Source organism: Entelurus aequoreus, linkage group LG06, assembly GCF_033978785.1.
Source record: "Entelurus aequoreus isolate RoL-2023_Sb linkage group LG06, RoL_Eaeq_v1.1, whole genome shotgun sequence".
Taxonomy (NCBI): Eukaryota; Metazoa; Chordata; class Actinopteri; order Syngnathiformes; family Syngnathidae; genus Entelurus; species Entelurus aequoreus.
Window position 1 is genome coordinate 923,841 of NC_084736.1, and position 17,245 is coordinate 941,085.

The 17,245-nt window shown below is 34.8% G+C and overlaps 1 protein-coding gene across 4 annotated transcripts in view; it reads left to right on the forward strand.

The window, feature by feature from the left end:
- LOC133651709 (oxysterol-binding protein-related protein 7-like) overlaps positions 1-17,245 on the forward strand; it is a 94,213-nt gene that overhangs the window by 24,760 nt on the left and 52,208 nt on the right. For all 4 annotated transcript variants that reach the window (XM_062049747.1, XM_062049749.1, XM_062049746.1 and 1 more), the window contains exons 4-9: positions 1,162-1,215; positions 2,622-2,735; positions 2,871-3,017; positions 11,010-11,151; positions 13,680-13,798; positions 15,740-15,823. In XM_062049747.1, coding sequence (XP_061905731.1) covers positions 1,162-1,215; positions 2,622-2,735; positions 2,871-3,017; positions 11,010-11,151; positions 13,680-13,798; positions 15,740-15,823 — 660 coding nt within the window. The remainder of the gene's footprint in view (positions 1-1,161; positions 1,216-2,621; positions 2,736-2,870; positions 3,018-11,009; positions 11,152-13,679; positions 13,799-15,739; positions 15,824-17,245) is intronic.

A 17,245-nucleotide genomic window follows, 5' to 3' on the forward strand; every position in this document is an offset into this window, starting at 1 on the left:
TGCACTCGTCATACTCTAGTACTGCACTTGTCAAACTCTAATACTGCACTCTTCATACTCGAGTACTGCACTTGTCATACTATAGTACTGCACTTGTCAAATTCTAGTACTGCACTCTTTAAACTCTAGTACTGCACTCTTTAAACTCTAGTACTGCACTCGTCAAACTCTAATACTGCACTCGTCAAACTCTAATACTGCACTCGTCAAACTCTAATACTGCACTCGTCAAACTCTAATACTGCACTCGTCATACTCGAGTACTGCACTCGTCAAACTCTAGTACAGCACTCATAATACTCTAGTACTGCACTTGTCATACTGTAGTACTGCACTTGTCAAATTCTAGTACTGCACTCATAATACTCGAGTTCTGCACTCGTCATACTCTAATACTGCACTCGTCATACTCTAATACTGCACTCGTCAAACTCTAATACTGCACTCGTCAAACTCTAATACTGCACTCGTCAAACTATAATACTGCACTTGTCATACTCGAGTACTGCACTTCTCAAACTCTAGTACAGCACTCATAATACTCTAGTACTGCACTTGTCAAATTCTAGTACTGCACTTGTCAAATTCTAGTACTGCACTCGTCATACTCTAGTTCAGCACTCGTCATACTCTAGTACTGCACTCGTCATACTCTAGTACTGCACTCGTCAAACTCTAGTACTGCACTCGTCAAACTCTAGCACTGCACTCGTCAAATTCTAGCACTGCACTCATCAAATTCTAGTACTGCACTCGTCATACTCTAGTTCAGCACTTGTCATACTCTAGTTCGGCACTTGTCATACTCTAGTACTGCACTCGTCAAACTCTAGTACTACACTCGGCCACTTCTAGTACTGCACTCGTCAAACTCTAGTACTGCACTTGTCAAATTCTAGTACTGCACTCATAATATTCGAGTCCTGCACTTGTCAAACTCTAGTACTGCGCTCATAATAGTCTTGTACTGCACTCATAATATTCGAGTTCTGCACTTGTCAAACTCTAGTACTGCGCTCATAATAATCTTGTACTGCACTCGTCATACTGTAGTACTGCACTCGTCATACTGTAGTACTGCACTCGTCATACTCTGGTACTGCTCTAGTACTATCAAATACTTGGATGTACTTTAACGTGTTATACTTCTTTGGATGTCAGAGATACTTCATGTTGGAGAAAGGTGTTCTGAAGTACTCCAAGACTCAACAAGATGTAAGTATACATGTGTACTACATCCATGATCTACTCTTGTACACTCTATGATCTCTGTTATCAATATCAATTATTAAATATCATATCATTATTATACTGCAATCATTTATTGATTTGTTTCATTTTTTTTACATGTTTGTTATTAAATGTCAACATTAATATTGTAAGTATTAATGACCTAAATATTAATCAATATTAATATAATTATATAAGATACATATGATATATACATGTATTAGTATTATTGATATAATTATATAAGATACATGTGATGTATACATTTATTAGTATTATCATTATTATTGATATAATTATATAAGATACATTTGATATGTACATTTATTATTATTATTATTATTGATATAATTATATAAGATACATATGATATATAAATTTATTATATATTATTATTGATATAATTATATAAGATACATATGAAATATACATTCATTAGTATTATTATTATTGATATAATTATATAAGATACATATGATATATACATTCATTAGTATTATTGATATAATTATATAAGATACATCTGATGTATACATTTATTAGTATTATAATTAATGTTATTGATATAATTATATAAGATGCATATGATGTATACATTTATTATTATTACTATTTATATATTTATATAAGATACATATATTATTTACATATATTAGTATTAATAATACAAAATTATTACATATATACGTTTATTAGTATTCATATTACTATTATTGATATAATTACATAATATACATATATTATATACATTTATTATTAGTTATTGATATAATTATATAATCTATACAAGTATTATTACTATTGATATAATTATATAAGATACAGATGATATATACATTTATTATTGATATAATTCTATAAGATACATATGATGTATACATTTATTAGTATTATTGTTAATATTAATACATATGACATATGTGTATTAACATTATTAATATTGATATAATTATATACGATACATGTATACATATATTAGTATAATAATACTAAATTATTACATATATTACATATGATCTATACATTTATTATTATTATTGATATCATTATATAGAATACATATGGTATATACATTGTTTAGTATTATTATTATTGATATAATTATATAAGATACATATGATGTATACATTGATTAGTAGTATTATTATTGATATAATTATGTAAGATACATATATACTTATATTAGTTTTAATAATACTAAATTATTCCATATATTACATATGGTATATACATTGATTAGTATTATTTCTATTATTGATATAATTATATAAGATACATATGATATAGAAATGTATTAGTATTAATAATCCTAAAAACATGAATACATTTTTTTATTGATTCCTAGTTGGTAAATGTCAAATATTTGTGTGAGAAATATGTTTTCCTGTCAGCTCCAGAGAGGAAAAGTCCACGGCTCCATGGACGTCAGCACGGCCGCCATGTCCGTCAACAGAAGTTCTAAACGCATCGACTTGGACACCGGAGACAACCTCTACCACCTGAGGGTAAATTACACTAATATCAGATTGAATAATTAATAAGTGTATTGATACGTGCAGGCCAAGAGCAGTGACATGTTCTACATTTGGATGAATAAGAACATGATGATCAACAATCAATACGTGTATTGATCTGTCCAGGCTAAGAGCAGTGACATGTTCTACATCTGGATCACCAAGTTGACAGCACATCGAGTGTATCATAAGAAGGAGGCCATAGACGCCCAGAGAGGACTTCTTCTCAGCAGCCTGCCAAAAATGGCACAGATGGCACACAGGAGAGTTTCTGTGAGCACTTCAATATCAACGATCAATATCAATGATCAATATCAAATAATATCAATATTAAATATCAATCAATCAATGATTATTTATATAGCCCTAAATCACAAGTGTCTGAAAGGGCTGAAAGGGCTGCACAAGCCACAACGACATCCTCGGTACAGAGCCCACATAAGAGCAAGGAAAACTCACCCCAGTGGGATGTCGGTGTGAATGACTATGAGAAACCTTGGAGAGGACCGCATATGTGGGTAACCCCCCCCCCCCCCCACTCTAGGGGAGACCGAAAGCAATGGATGTCGAGTGGGTCTGACATAATATTGTGAAAGTCCAGTCCATAGTGGATCCAACATATTGATTGAATATTATCAGATATCAATATCAATATTTAATACCAATGATCAAATATCCATATCAAATATCAATATTTAATATCAAATATCAATATCACATTTCAGATATCAATATCAAATAATATCAATGATCAATATCAATGATCAATATCAATTATCAAATATCCATCCATCCATCCATCCAAAAATGGATGAATATCCATATCAAATATAAATATCAAATATCAATGATCAATATCAATTATCAAATATAAATATCAATATCCAATATCAATGATCAATATCAATGATCAATATCAATGATCAAATATCCAATGTCAATATCAAATATAAAATATCAATATCCAATATCCAATATCAGATATCCAATATCAGATATCAATCAGTGACGTGCAGTCAGGGGAGGCAGGTGAGGCGAGGCCTCACGTGCCATCGTGGAAAGAAGAAAAAAAAGTAAAAAGAAAAAAAATTAATTAAATTGTTGTGTATCCAGTGATTATACTATAAAGTTATTTTCCATTTAACTTCACCAGTTTTAGATTATTTTTATTCAAAATCGCTGAATTTTCACATTTGCCGTTCAAATACTGAGAAGAGACTTGCTGTGATCAGCAGCCAGTTGAGGCACGTCACTGAGTTGAGCCTCACCATGGATTGCGCAATGACTCGGCTAACTGCTGGCCTGCTGTGCAGTGAGACCGTATTGCTATATGAACTATATTATACATTTCCATAGTTTAGTTAGCTGAGGTATATAACGTACAGTGTATTTTGTCAACAACTGTATGTGTGTAACGTATTTCTTGTGCTGAGCAATCATAAAACGGCTGCGAAGACGCACTGGCTGAGGCTCGCAGTAATCCCGCCTCCTTGTGCCGGATATCGCACCCCCGCCGTAGAATGCACCCCCTGACGGGAGTGTTATATCAACTAAAGCCCACACTTAAACTTTCCACATGCAAGATTGAATCTATTTAAAAAAGTTATTTAATAAGAAGCCAAAAAGTGCAAAAACAATAATGTTCGTGTTGGAGGAGTTGTGAATGACTGCAGGGCCACAACATTAGGTACACCTGCAGACTGCAGCACAGATTTCATATTTCATTCATTCACAACTCCTCCAACACGAACATTATTGTTTTTGCACTTTTTGGCTTCTTATTAAATAACTTTTTTAAATAGATTCAATCTTGCACGTGGAAAGTTTAAGTGTGGGCTTTAGTTGATATAACACTCCCGTCAGGGGGTGTATTCTACGGCGGGGGTGCATTATCCAGCACAACAGCGGCGCATGGACTTCATTTATAAGTAAAGGTAAGACCATAATACATTTTTTTTTTAATTAAATGTGCATTTTTGTGTGCTACAGTTTGTATGTGTAAAGTTAAGTTAAAGTACCAATGATTGTCACACACACACTACGTGTAATGAAATTTGTCCTCTGCATTTGACCTATCCCTTTGTTCACCCCCTGGGAGGTGAGGGGAGCAGTGGGCAGCAGCGGCGCCGCGCCCGGTAATAATTTTTGGTGATTTAACCCCCAATTCCAACCCTTGATGCCGAGTGCCAAGCAGGGAAGAATGCTGGTATGAGCTTTTAAACATAACCCGTTAACTGCTGCCAATCAAATGGTGAATAAGATACTCTTTAGGATTCATATGTTTGTAAATCTGACTGTGATGAAGTCAGTGCCTCACCAGCCATGAACCTCACCGCACGTCACTGATATCAATATCAGATATCAATATCCAATATCAGATATCAAATATTAATATCAATATCCAATATCAGATATCAATATCAAACGATATAAATATCAAATAATATTTATATCAAATCTCAATATCCAATATTATATATCAATATTAAATATCAAATATCAATATCCAATATCAAATTCCAATATCAATATCAAATATCAATATAAAATAATGCTGTGTACATTCAATTCCAAATGTGTGAATATTTCTGAATATACATATGAAATATGTGTACATATAATTCTATATATGTATATATAATAAGTGTGTATATTACTCATGTGTCACACTATGACTTTTTGATTGTTCTGCAGAATATTCCATACAATATCAAATAAAACCTATTTTACAATATGCCACAATGCGACTGCTCGTTGTCATGCGGTCTTAATGTTCATGACTTAAAGGAGCCATATGTAACAATGTCATCATTTAATGATATGTCAGAAGGCATTAATAAATCATTTTCTTTTCCAATACCTCACTGATAACCGTACTTGCCAACCTTGAGACCTCCGAATTCGGGAGATGGGGTTTGGGGGGCGGGGCGTGGTTGGGGGCGTGGTTAAGAGGGGAGTAGTATATTTACAGCTAGAATTCACCAAAAGTCAAGTATTTCATATATATATATATATATATATATAAAATAAATACTTGAATTTCAGTGCTCATTTATTTACACATATACACACACACACATAACACTCATCTACTCATTGTTGTACTTGAAAGTGCAATGCTTTGCAGCCAGAAGCACAGCTTGCTGCTTACTAAAAAAAACAAAAAAAACACACTTACCTTTCACTATTTAAATAGCCTTTATTCTGCCATTTGCGTACTGGCGAACGATCTCTGAATTCGGGAACATATCCTTCACGGATTTGTTGAAGACATCCGCAAATGAGAATGGGATGTTGCTTCCAGCTATCAGCATAGCCATATTTGTCTCGGCATATGTTACACCCTCGGGTCTCCATTTAGCGAGGTGGCCCATAATACTGGGCTGGGACCGGTGCTGCGCTGCCGCCACCTTGTGCTTCGCTGACCGTTCATGAGTGAGTATATCTGTTCGGCCACCGTGTTCAATGGAGAAGTCTGTTCTACAAAACTTACAGGCAGCATACCCCTTCCCCTTCGAACTGTCCTGGATAAACTGAAATTCTTGTTTCCATTCGTTTTGGAACTTATAAGCGTATTTCTTTATCTTACTCGTCGTCGGCGTCGCCATGGCTGTATCTTCCTCGTTCTTCTGCTTTGTCTCCTCGTTGTGTGCGCAGTTGTGCGCTCTCTAAAAGCCGTAGATGTAATAACGTGATTGGGCAGGCACGCTGTTTATATCGTGGGAAAGCGGACGTGAAAACAAGCTGTCGACACGTCACTCAGGTCCGCATAGAGCTGGAGGGGGCGTGGCCTCCAGCTCCGGCTGGAAATCGGGAGATTTTCGGGAGAATATTTGTCCCGGAAGGTTTTTCGGGAGAGGCGCTGAAATTCGGGAGTCTCCCGGAAAATTCGGTAGGGTTGGCAAGTATGCTGATAACGGTAGTAGTATTTCAAAATTATATTGACAGCCCCGAAATCTTATTGTTTTCATTACCATGCCCCGCCCTCCACCGTTTGATCATTTAGAGAAAGTCTGTGAGTTTTGGGCTGCCAAGCATTCTCGACTTACTTACACCAGTACAACCATTGCTAGCGTTGGTTTTAGTCTTTGTTTCCTGACTGTGATAACCACATGATTGTTGTGATTTCTTCCTGAAAATAGCCTCATTTCTGTGTTGCTTGGAGATTTGTTATTGACATTGTCTATTCAGCTATTATGGGCCCAGACCTCAACCCCTAGTAAGAGGCAGTGGAAGTTTGAAGTTTCTTGGAGTAGACCAGTCCATCCAGCTGGATTCAGTCAGGGGGAGGGAGAGGGGACTACAGAATTTTGACATTACTACATATGGCTCCTTTAACATCACAACTTTCTCCTAATGACTGACTTAGTGACCAGGGGGTGCGCTACTGAGCACTTGAGTGACTTGCTTCCATCCACCTCAAATATTATGAAGCATACTGCTAGCATACTTCTGAGAACGTTAGCATGCTAGCTTTTTTTTTGCTAGCGTCTCTCATATTATCATGCTAACATTTTATGCTAGTTTTTTGCTACTTTCTTTGCTTTTTGGTATTTCTTCTTACCCAGTCATGTGCGAGCTTTTTAACTTTAGCATGCTAGTATGCTAACATTAGCATTATAACGTTTCCAGCTAATATTACACTTTCTTTGTTTAATTCCGCAGCCACACACCTTAATCATATTACTTGGCGTGTGACACGTGTTAACTGTTAGCATGCTCACGTTAGCATGCTAGCATGCTAACATCAAAGTGTTTACTTTTTTCCAAATTTTTCGCTTTTTTGTCTAATACCTTACAGTCATATAACTTGATATTTGAAACATGCTAACTGTATGCATGTTTACGTTACCATGCTAGCATGCTAACATTAACGTGCTAGCTTTTTGAGCTATTTTTTTCTACCGTTTACCCTACAGTCATATAACTTGGTAGGTGACACTTGTTAACCGTTAGTGTGATAACATTAGCATGCTAACATTAAAGCACTAACTTTTTTTTAGCTAATTTTACACTTTGTACTCTTAATTGACTGCACTGGACTCTCACACTATTAGGTTAGATCCACTATGGACTGGACTCACACTATTATGCTCGATCCACTCAACGTCCATTGCACCGGTCGGCCAGGGGTGGGGGTCCCCACATCTGCGGTCTCCTCCAAGGTTTCTCATTGTCATCCCATTGGGTAGAGTTTTTTTTCTTGCCCTGATGTGGGATCTGAGCCGAGGATGTCGTTGTGGCTTGTCCAGCCCTTTGAGACACTCGTGATTTAGGGCTATATAAGTAAACTTTGATTGATTGATAATCCCCCAGCCATACATCCCTTAGAGTCATATAACTTGGTACGTGACACAAGCTAAATGTTATAATGCTAACATTAGCTTGCTAACATGCTAAAATTAGCATGCCAGCTTTTTGAGCTAGTTTTTGCTACTATTTATACCAGAGTCCTATACCTTGGTATGTGACATTTGTTATCTGTTACCATGCAAGCAATAGCATGCTAGCAAACTAAATTCAGCTTGCTAACTTTTTCATCAAATTTTACACTCGTTTTTCAATTCCCCCCGCCATACACCTTAGTCATTTAACTTGGTACATGAAACATGTTGACTGTTATCATGCAATCGTTATCACACATGCTATGTGTTAGCATTTTTGTGTAAACATGCTACTGTTTTAGGCTTACTGTGTGGCTCATTTTGTACAGTTACACCTAAAACTCCCAGATTCAGACACTCGGCACCATCTTAAAAGCACGGCAGCTTCCGGCGACACCCGTCCAGAGGTCCAGGGCACAGATAGCAGGCCCATCAAAAGTTCCGCGAGAATTTTCTAGTTGATATTATTCTTGCATTTCTGTGTCCTAGAAGGATTTTCTTTTGAATTGAATTGAAGTATTTATTTCAAACCTGCACAGTACAACAAAACATTTATTTTTATTTTTTTTAATTTTACATTTTGGCAGAGACATTTATGCTAGGCTTGAAAAGGGGTTGGATGAAGCAGATGCTTATAATATCCCAACCCCTCTCACTCATTCCACATTTAACATAAACAATATAATACAAGAACAATACTATACAAACAAAAACAAGAAAAGCTCCTGTACACTAACAATACAATAGTACCACTGTTACTTTGATACAAGACAAGACGAGACAAAACAAACACACACACACACACACACACACACACACACACACACACACACACACACACACACACACACACACACACACACACACACACACACACACACACACACACACACACACACAGGCCCAAACACTCTCTGACCATACACCTCTCTCCCATCGCTCTGTGCTGAGGGCATCACTCTCTTTCCTCCTCGTACTTCTTCAGTACTTCTTTTTTAAACAGTCTTTTAAATTGAATCATGTTAGAACACGTTTTTAACTCTTCCCCTAAGTTGTTCCACAGACTGACTCCACGCACTGAAATGCACATTGACTTTAAAGTTGTTCTAAATGTAGGCAAATATAATTTGTTGTTTCCTCTTAGACTGTACCTATGGTGAGCATCTCTATCCTGGAATAGGTTCTGTATATTGGATGGTAGAGAGTTTTGGGATGCCCTAAACATAATTTGAGCAGTTTTAAATTTGATGACATCGTGCAGTTTAAGTTGCTTTAACTCCATGAATAGTGGATTTGAATGATGTCTGTAGTGAACATTGGACACAATCCTAATGGCCTTTTTCTGCAGAGTGACTAAAGGCTGTAGATGGGATTTATAACAATTTCCCCAGACTTCAACACAATAATTTAAATACGACATAATAAATGAATGGTACAATAACAGCAGAGCATTGGTGTTCAATAAATGACATGATCTCCTCATCATTCCAACACATTTAGCAACCTTTGTCCTCAAGTAACTTATATGAGGCTTCCATGATATATTTTCATCTATTACCACTCCTAAGAATGAATTTTGTTGAACAAAATCTATTGGTGTATCATCAATAACAATCCTGATGGGTATATTACTTTTTCGATTGCTAAAGAGCATGATTTTGGTCTTCTTTACATTCAGAGACAATTTGTTAGTATTAAACCAAGTTTTTAACTTTATCATCTCCTCAGTTACAGAGGCCAGAAGTTGCTTCATGTCGTCACCTGCACATGTAATGGTTGTATCGTCAGCAAAGAGGATGAACTCCAGCAGTGTTGATACTTTACATATTTCATTGATATACATTATAAATAGTGTGGGTCCTAGTATGGACCCCTGGGGGACTCCACAGGTTATGTTCATGAGTGTAGATTGGTATTGGTCGATCTGAACAATCTGCTGTCTCTCATTCAAGTAGCTCTTCAGCCATTTCCCTGCCACTCCCCTTATGCCATAGTTTTCCAGTTTATTTACCAAAATCTGGTGGTCAATGGTATCGAAAGCCTTTTGCAGGTCAATAAAAATTCCTATAACAAATTTCTTCTTCTCGATACCATTAGTAATGTTTTCTATTAAATCACTTAAAGCTAATGAAGTTGACCTATTTTGACGGAACCCATATTGACAATCAGATAATAATTTGTGCTTTTCAATGAAGCCACGAAGTCCATTATCAAATAATTTTTCCAATATTTTTGACAACTGTGGCAGAAGGGAGACGGGCCGGTAATTTGTGAAGAGGTGTTTGTCTCCAGATTTGAAGATGGGGATGACTTTTGAGAGTTTCATTTGTGAAGGAAATTGTCCAAGTTGAAAAGATAAATTGCAGATGTATGTGAATGGTTTGATGATTTCTTCCGCTACATTCCGGACAGTACTCATGTCGAGGTCATAAATGTCACGTGATGTTTTGTTCTTGCTCTTCTGAATAACCTCCAATACTTCCTTTTCGACAGTCGGAGTAAGGAACATCGAGTAAGGATTTTTTTCAATAAATTCCGTGGGCTGTTCATCATTTATTGGGATTTTTTTTGCCAGCTCAGGCCCAATAATAACAAAAAACATATTGAAACCATCAGTAATCATCTTCTTGTCACTTATGATTTGGTCGTTCTCAACAAAAAGCTCTGGATAACAAGGACTGTTTGAACCATGCCCAATAATTGTATTTAATACCTTCCAAATTCCCTTTATATCATTTTTCTTTTGGATTAATAGTTTGGTTTTCTAAGTTTTCAGACGAGTTAAAAACCATCAAAGGCAATTTAGTGACAATAAAAAGTACAACTATGTATTTAATATGTGGTATTGCAAAAAATAAATGAAGTGTTGTTTTTCCCCCAGCTGCCTATTTATGCCAGCTCAGCTTCGGTCTTCCAGACAGAGACAGGAAGTCCATCGTCTAGTGTGTCCTCACACCCCAGTGTGACCAACAAAGTGTCCGCTTGGCTGCAGCAGACCGACAACCTCGACGCAACGTCCACCGGTGACCGCTAAATATCTTTATTATTATTATTATTATTATTATTATTATTATTATTATTAATAACTAGTTGAGGTGTGAATGCTCAAAGCTGAAGTTGAACTGACATAATGTAGTATGAATGTAAGAATAGTTTGAATGGTTTGAATTTCCAGGAAAACCGGAATTTGGTTTGGAGCTTGTGAAAGTGTTAGTTTGAATGTCCAGGATGAGTGGAATGTGTTGAAGGTGGAATGGTTTGAATAGGTTGAACAGTGTGGGAATTATGCAACTTGGAAAAATGTCCCATTCATTTCAATGGGAACTTCCTGGAAATTTTGAGAAAAAGCAGGAGTTTTTAAAAAACGACCAAGAGCATGAATTGATGAATTGGTTGGTGTTGAAGACATGCACCTGGAGATAGGTTGATTGGCAACACTAAATTGGCCCTAGTGTGTGAATGTGAGTGTGAATGTTGTCTGTCTATCTGTGTTGGCCCTGCGATGAAGTGGCGACTTGTCCAGGGTGTACCCCGCCTTCCGCCCGATTGTAGCTGAGATAGGCTCCAGCGCCCCCCGCGACCCCGAAGGGAATAAGCGGTAGAAAATGGATGGATGGATGGAATTGTTTAAGTCAGTCAAGAAATGTTGAAGGTAGAGCGTGCCAAATCTGGAGGAGAATGAGTAGGAGGGATGCTTCTTCTTCTTCCTCTTCTTCTTCTTCCTCTTCCTCCTCTTCTCCTTCTCCTTGTTCTTTTTCTTCAAATTCTTCTTCTCATTCTTCAAATTCTTGTTTTTCTTCTTCTTCTTCTTCTTCTCCCCTTTCTTCTTCTTCTCCTTCTTCTCCCCTTTCTTCTTCTCCTTCTTCTACCCTTCTTTTTCTTCTTCTTCTTCTTCCTCCTCTTCCTCCTTCTCCTTCTTCAAATTCTTCTTCTTCTTCAAATTCTTCAAGTTCTTCAAATTCTTCAAGTTCTTAAACCAACTTGTTTTTTTGTCCTGACTGAGAGGAATGTTTTGACAGTGGAAAGGTTGAAATGGGTTGAAAAATGTGAAAGGAGTCATCGGTCTGAATCGGATAAAAAATGTGGGAGTTGTGGCTCTTTGAAAAATGTCCCGTTCTTCTCAATGGGAATTTCATGGAAATTTCATGAAATTTGGGAAAAGCGAGAATTTTTTGAAAAATGCAAAAAAAAAAAAAAATTCTGAATGAGTTGAAATGGTTGGTGTTGGAATTTTTCGAAATCGGTCGAGAAATGTTGAAGTAGTAACATTTTTAATTGAGAAATGGTATTACGGAATTCCTGGAATTTTGGGAAAACTGGGGATTTTTCCAGTTAAACAAACAGTTTTTTTGTCCTGATTAAGAGGAAGGTTTTGACAGTGGAATAGTTGAAGTGGGTTGAAAAATGTGGAAGGAGTTGTCGCACTAAAAAAGGTTAAAAATAAGGTTAGAAAACAACAGGAATTCCTGTAAATGTGTTGAACGTGGGAAAATGGTTGTTTTAATTTCCAGGATGAGTTGAATGTGTTGATGTTGGAATGGTTTAAATCGGTTGAAAAATGTGGGAGTTGTGGAAGTTTGAAAAATGGATAATTCATTTTGAATGGGGAAAATTTCCCTAAAAACTGGGAATTCTTGGAAATTCGGGAATTATTTTTAGAATTATTGAAGTAGAGCACACTATTCATGAACAGGCTGAATATTTTGAAGTTGGAATGGTTTGAACCCGACAAAAAATGTGGGAGTTGTGGAACTTTGAAAAATGCCCCATTCTTTTCAATAGGAATTTCATGAAATTTGGGGATTTCGGGAAAAGCGATAATTTTTTTGAAAATGCTAAAAAAATGCAAATGTTCTGAATGAGTTGAAATGGTTGGTGTTGGAATTTTTCTAAATCGGTCAAGAAATGTTGAAGTAGTAACATTTTTAATTGAAAAACAGTATTAAGGAATTCCTGGAATTTCGGGAAAACCGGGAATTTTTCCACTTCAAAAAACAACTTTGTTTTTTGTCCTGATTAAGAGGAATGTTTTGACTGTGGAAAGGTTGAAGTGGGTTGAAAAATGTGGAAGGACGGTGAAAATAGCGTTTTTAAAACCAGGAATTCTGGTAATTCCTGAATTTTTTTTGATTCTGAAAAAATAATAGTTTGAATGTCCAGGATGATTGGAATGTGTTGAAAGTGGAATGGTTTGAATCGGTGGAAAAATGTGGAAATAATGTAAGTTTGAAAAATGTCCCGGAAAACCTGGGATTCTGGGAAATCTGGGAATGTTTGGAACGTTGATACAATAACATTATTATTATTAATAATAACATATTATTGATGATAATAAAAACATTATTATTAACATCTTATAATGTGTTATTAATAACATATGATTATAGTAACATGTTAATAACAATAACAACATATTATTGATGATAACATTATTAATAATAATAACATATTATTTATGATAATAACAACATATTATTAATAATAATAATAACATATTATTGATGATAATAACATATTAATAATAACATTCCTGCATGGTTTCCTCCACCAGACCTCAGCCGCTGTCAGACCGACTTGGCGGAGCTGATGCATCTCATCCAGCAACTCCATTGGCTGGAGGGAGGTTTACCTGTGACGGACCGCGACCTGCAGATGCGCATCAGCATGCAGGTGAGCCACTTACTTCCTGTACAAGTAGTAGTATCACTGGAGGAGCGGGCTACACCTGTTACACAGCTTGAAAGCAGAGAAGTATTTTGAAGAAGACAAACAAAATAAGCACTATGAATAAAAATACATAAAGAATGTCCATAATCATAATAATCATAATTAGAATTAGAATGATAATCATATTTTTTTATGATTATTTGTATTAGTTATTTTGATCATTATGATTATTTTGATTATGATGATAATTATTATTATCATCATAATAATATTATTATTATTATTGTTTTTATTATGATGATTATTAATATATTTTAGTTGTTGTGTACTATTGACTTGTTTTTAAACACAAAAATAATCCTGATCCGCTGCATGTAGTTTGTCTGTAATTATTATTATCATGATTATTATTGTTATGATTATTGTTAATATATTTTAGTTATTGTGTACTATTGACTTGGTTTTAAAGAAAACACTAATCATGATCTAATTTGTCTGTAGTTATTATGATTATTAATATATTTTAGTTATTGTGTACTATTGACTGTTGTAAACAAAACTAACCCTGATGCATGTAGTTATTATGATGATGATCATTACGATTATTAATAAATGTAATTTATTGTGTACTATTGACTTGGTTTGATGAAATATTGTTGATATTGTTACAGTCAATAGTACTCATTATAAACACATAAAATATTTACAGTTAATACTCGTAATTGGTATCAGCAGGTTTCACTCCTGGATGATCGGTATCCGTATCGTCAGCATAAAACCCCGTCAGAACATCTGTCTATAAATTATAAACATCCAAATATGAGATTTCCACAAATAAAATATTAGTATTCACGTGAAAATATGATTAAATACGCTGCTAAAAATAACCTTGTGAGAATGTAGAGAATGTTTGATCTCTTAAAAGAAATAAAAAACAGACTCATTAAGAACCCGAATGGTTCAGGCCAGTGTAAAGATGAAAATATGATTTATTATAAATCATATATTATTTTTTACATTCTCTAATTATGTTAAAAACATATTTATAAGATTTATGAAGCTCTGAATAGAAATATTAGAATATTATTTTCAATGTAAAGTACAGGAAAATTTAAGTGTGATATCCGTTTTGTATTTATTTTATTTGTTTTAGTGCCTTCTTAGCATTTATTTATTCTTAGCATTTTTTTTCTTTTTCTTTTTTTATTCTTAGCATTTGCCTGTTTTCTTTTATTTGTTTATTTATTCTTAGCATTTTCTTTTTTCTTCTTTTTCTTTTTCTTTTTTATTCTTAGCATTTTCTTTTTTCTTATTTATTTATTTATTTTTTAGCATTTTCTTTTTTTTCTTTTGTTTATTTATTCTTAGCATTTTCTTTTTTTATTTTATTTATTTATTTATTCTTAGCATTTTCTTTTTTCCTGTTTTTATGTATTCATTTTTTTATTCTTAGCATTTTCTTTTTTCTTTATTTATTTTTTTATTCTTTGCATTTTCTTTTTTTTTGTTTTGATAAAAAAATTTATTCTTGCATTTTCTTTTTTCTTGTTTTTCTTTTTAATTTTTGTTCTTAGCATTTTTTTATTTTTTTATTCTTAGCATTTTATTTTTTTATTTTTTTATTCTTAGCATTTTATTTTTCTTCTTTTATTCTTCTTTTCTTTTTTCTTTTCTTTTTTATTCTTAGTTTTTTCTTTTTCCTTGTTTTTATTTATTTTTTATTATGAGCATTTTAAATTTTTTGCTGCGCTGCTCCTGTATCGCCAGATTTAAACGAGCGATATCGTGCTGTCATTAACATTTTTTCTTGTGCTCTATAAAGAAATGTGATGTATTAATAACAATAATATTGCTATTTTACCACGGCCTGGAACCCATTAGAGGATTACTGTACTTTAATAAAGGATATCATTTTGGAAAGTGAACGTTTGACATGTTTTGTAGAATCTGTCCCTGGAGAAACCCAAGAAGGGAGGAAGGATGTACGGACACTCCAGGACTTTGTCCCGCGTGGAAGCCATGGGGCTGGTGAGTGGAAGAAATACTCACAATAAACATTTTATGTACGCAGGGTGAGGTCACATGACTGAAATATGGCAATACATCTGTTTGTTTGCTTCATCACATATCATTTTTATTATCATTATCATCAGTAATAATATTAATTTTAGTATTATCATCATTATTATTAATAATATCATTATTATTAATAATATCATTATTATTATTATCATTATCATTATTATAATCATTATTATCGGTATTATAATCATTATTATTACTACTATTATTATTATTATTATTAATACTATTAATATCATCATTATTATTATCATCATAAATAATATTATCATTATTAATATTATTATATTATCATTATTAACATTATTATTATTAATATTATCATTGTTATTAATACTATTATTATCATCATTATCATTATTATTATAATAATTATTATTAATATTAATATGATCATTATCATTATTATCATTATTAATATGATCATTATTATTATTAATAATATCATTATTATTGTCATTATTGATCAAATATCAAGTTTTTGCAAGCAATGACAAGGACATTCCCGTTTTGTATTTTTATTCAAAGTGGAAAAGGTTAGTGCTTAATACATAATACTACCGGTAGTAATAATAATGATAATAATAATAATAATAATAACAACAATAATAATAACTAATAACAAAAACGATATCAATGACGATATCAATAATAATAACTAATAATACTGTGGTAGTCAAGACAATGAGGCAGGAGAGCAGTAGTTCTGAGCCGGTGAGTTTATTCTCAAAAGTTTTTCCACAACAACCACTTTTTCCACTTTTTTTTTCAAGTGTGTCCCCTTACCTCACCGTCTGTAAAAAGAGGTCACAGGACAGATGCAGGCGGCCGGCCCCGACGAGGTGGGAGTGCAGGTAGCGTCACGCCGTCCGGGTCCTGATGGGCAGGCTTTATCTGATCGACAGTAACCCGCTCATGCCAACCCCCCAAGTCTATGACAAAGTTCTTGAGCCCTGCTTTCACCACTCGAAAGGGGCCGTCTTAAGGAAGTTGGAGTGGGGAGCGATGACCACTATGATGGAGGAACAAACTTTGCCGCCAGGAGGTCTTTGGGCATATGGAAATGAGGCAAACAGTGATGCATGGGGACAGGCACCACTGTTTTGGTGGCCCCCTGAGCAGCAGGATGATGGGCCACTTTTGTCCCTTGACCCGAGGTTGTGGGCAGGAAGTCGCCTGGCACCCTCAGGGGCTGACTGTAGACCAATTCAGCAGCCAAGGCCTGGAGGTCCTCCTTCGGAGCAGAGAGCAGGCCCAACAATACCCACGATAAACGGTCACCCATCCACTGTCTGTGAGGCTAGCCCGCAGGGCAGCCTTTAGCGAGCGATTAAATCTTTCACAGAGCCCGTTTGCTTGAGGGTGATG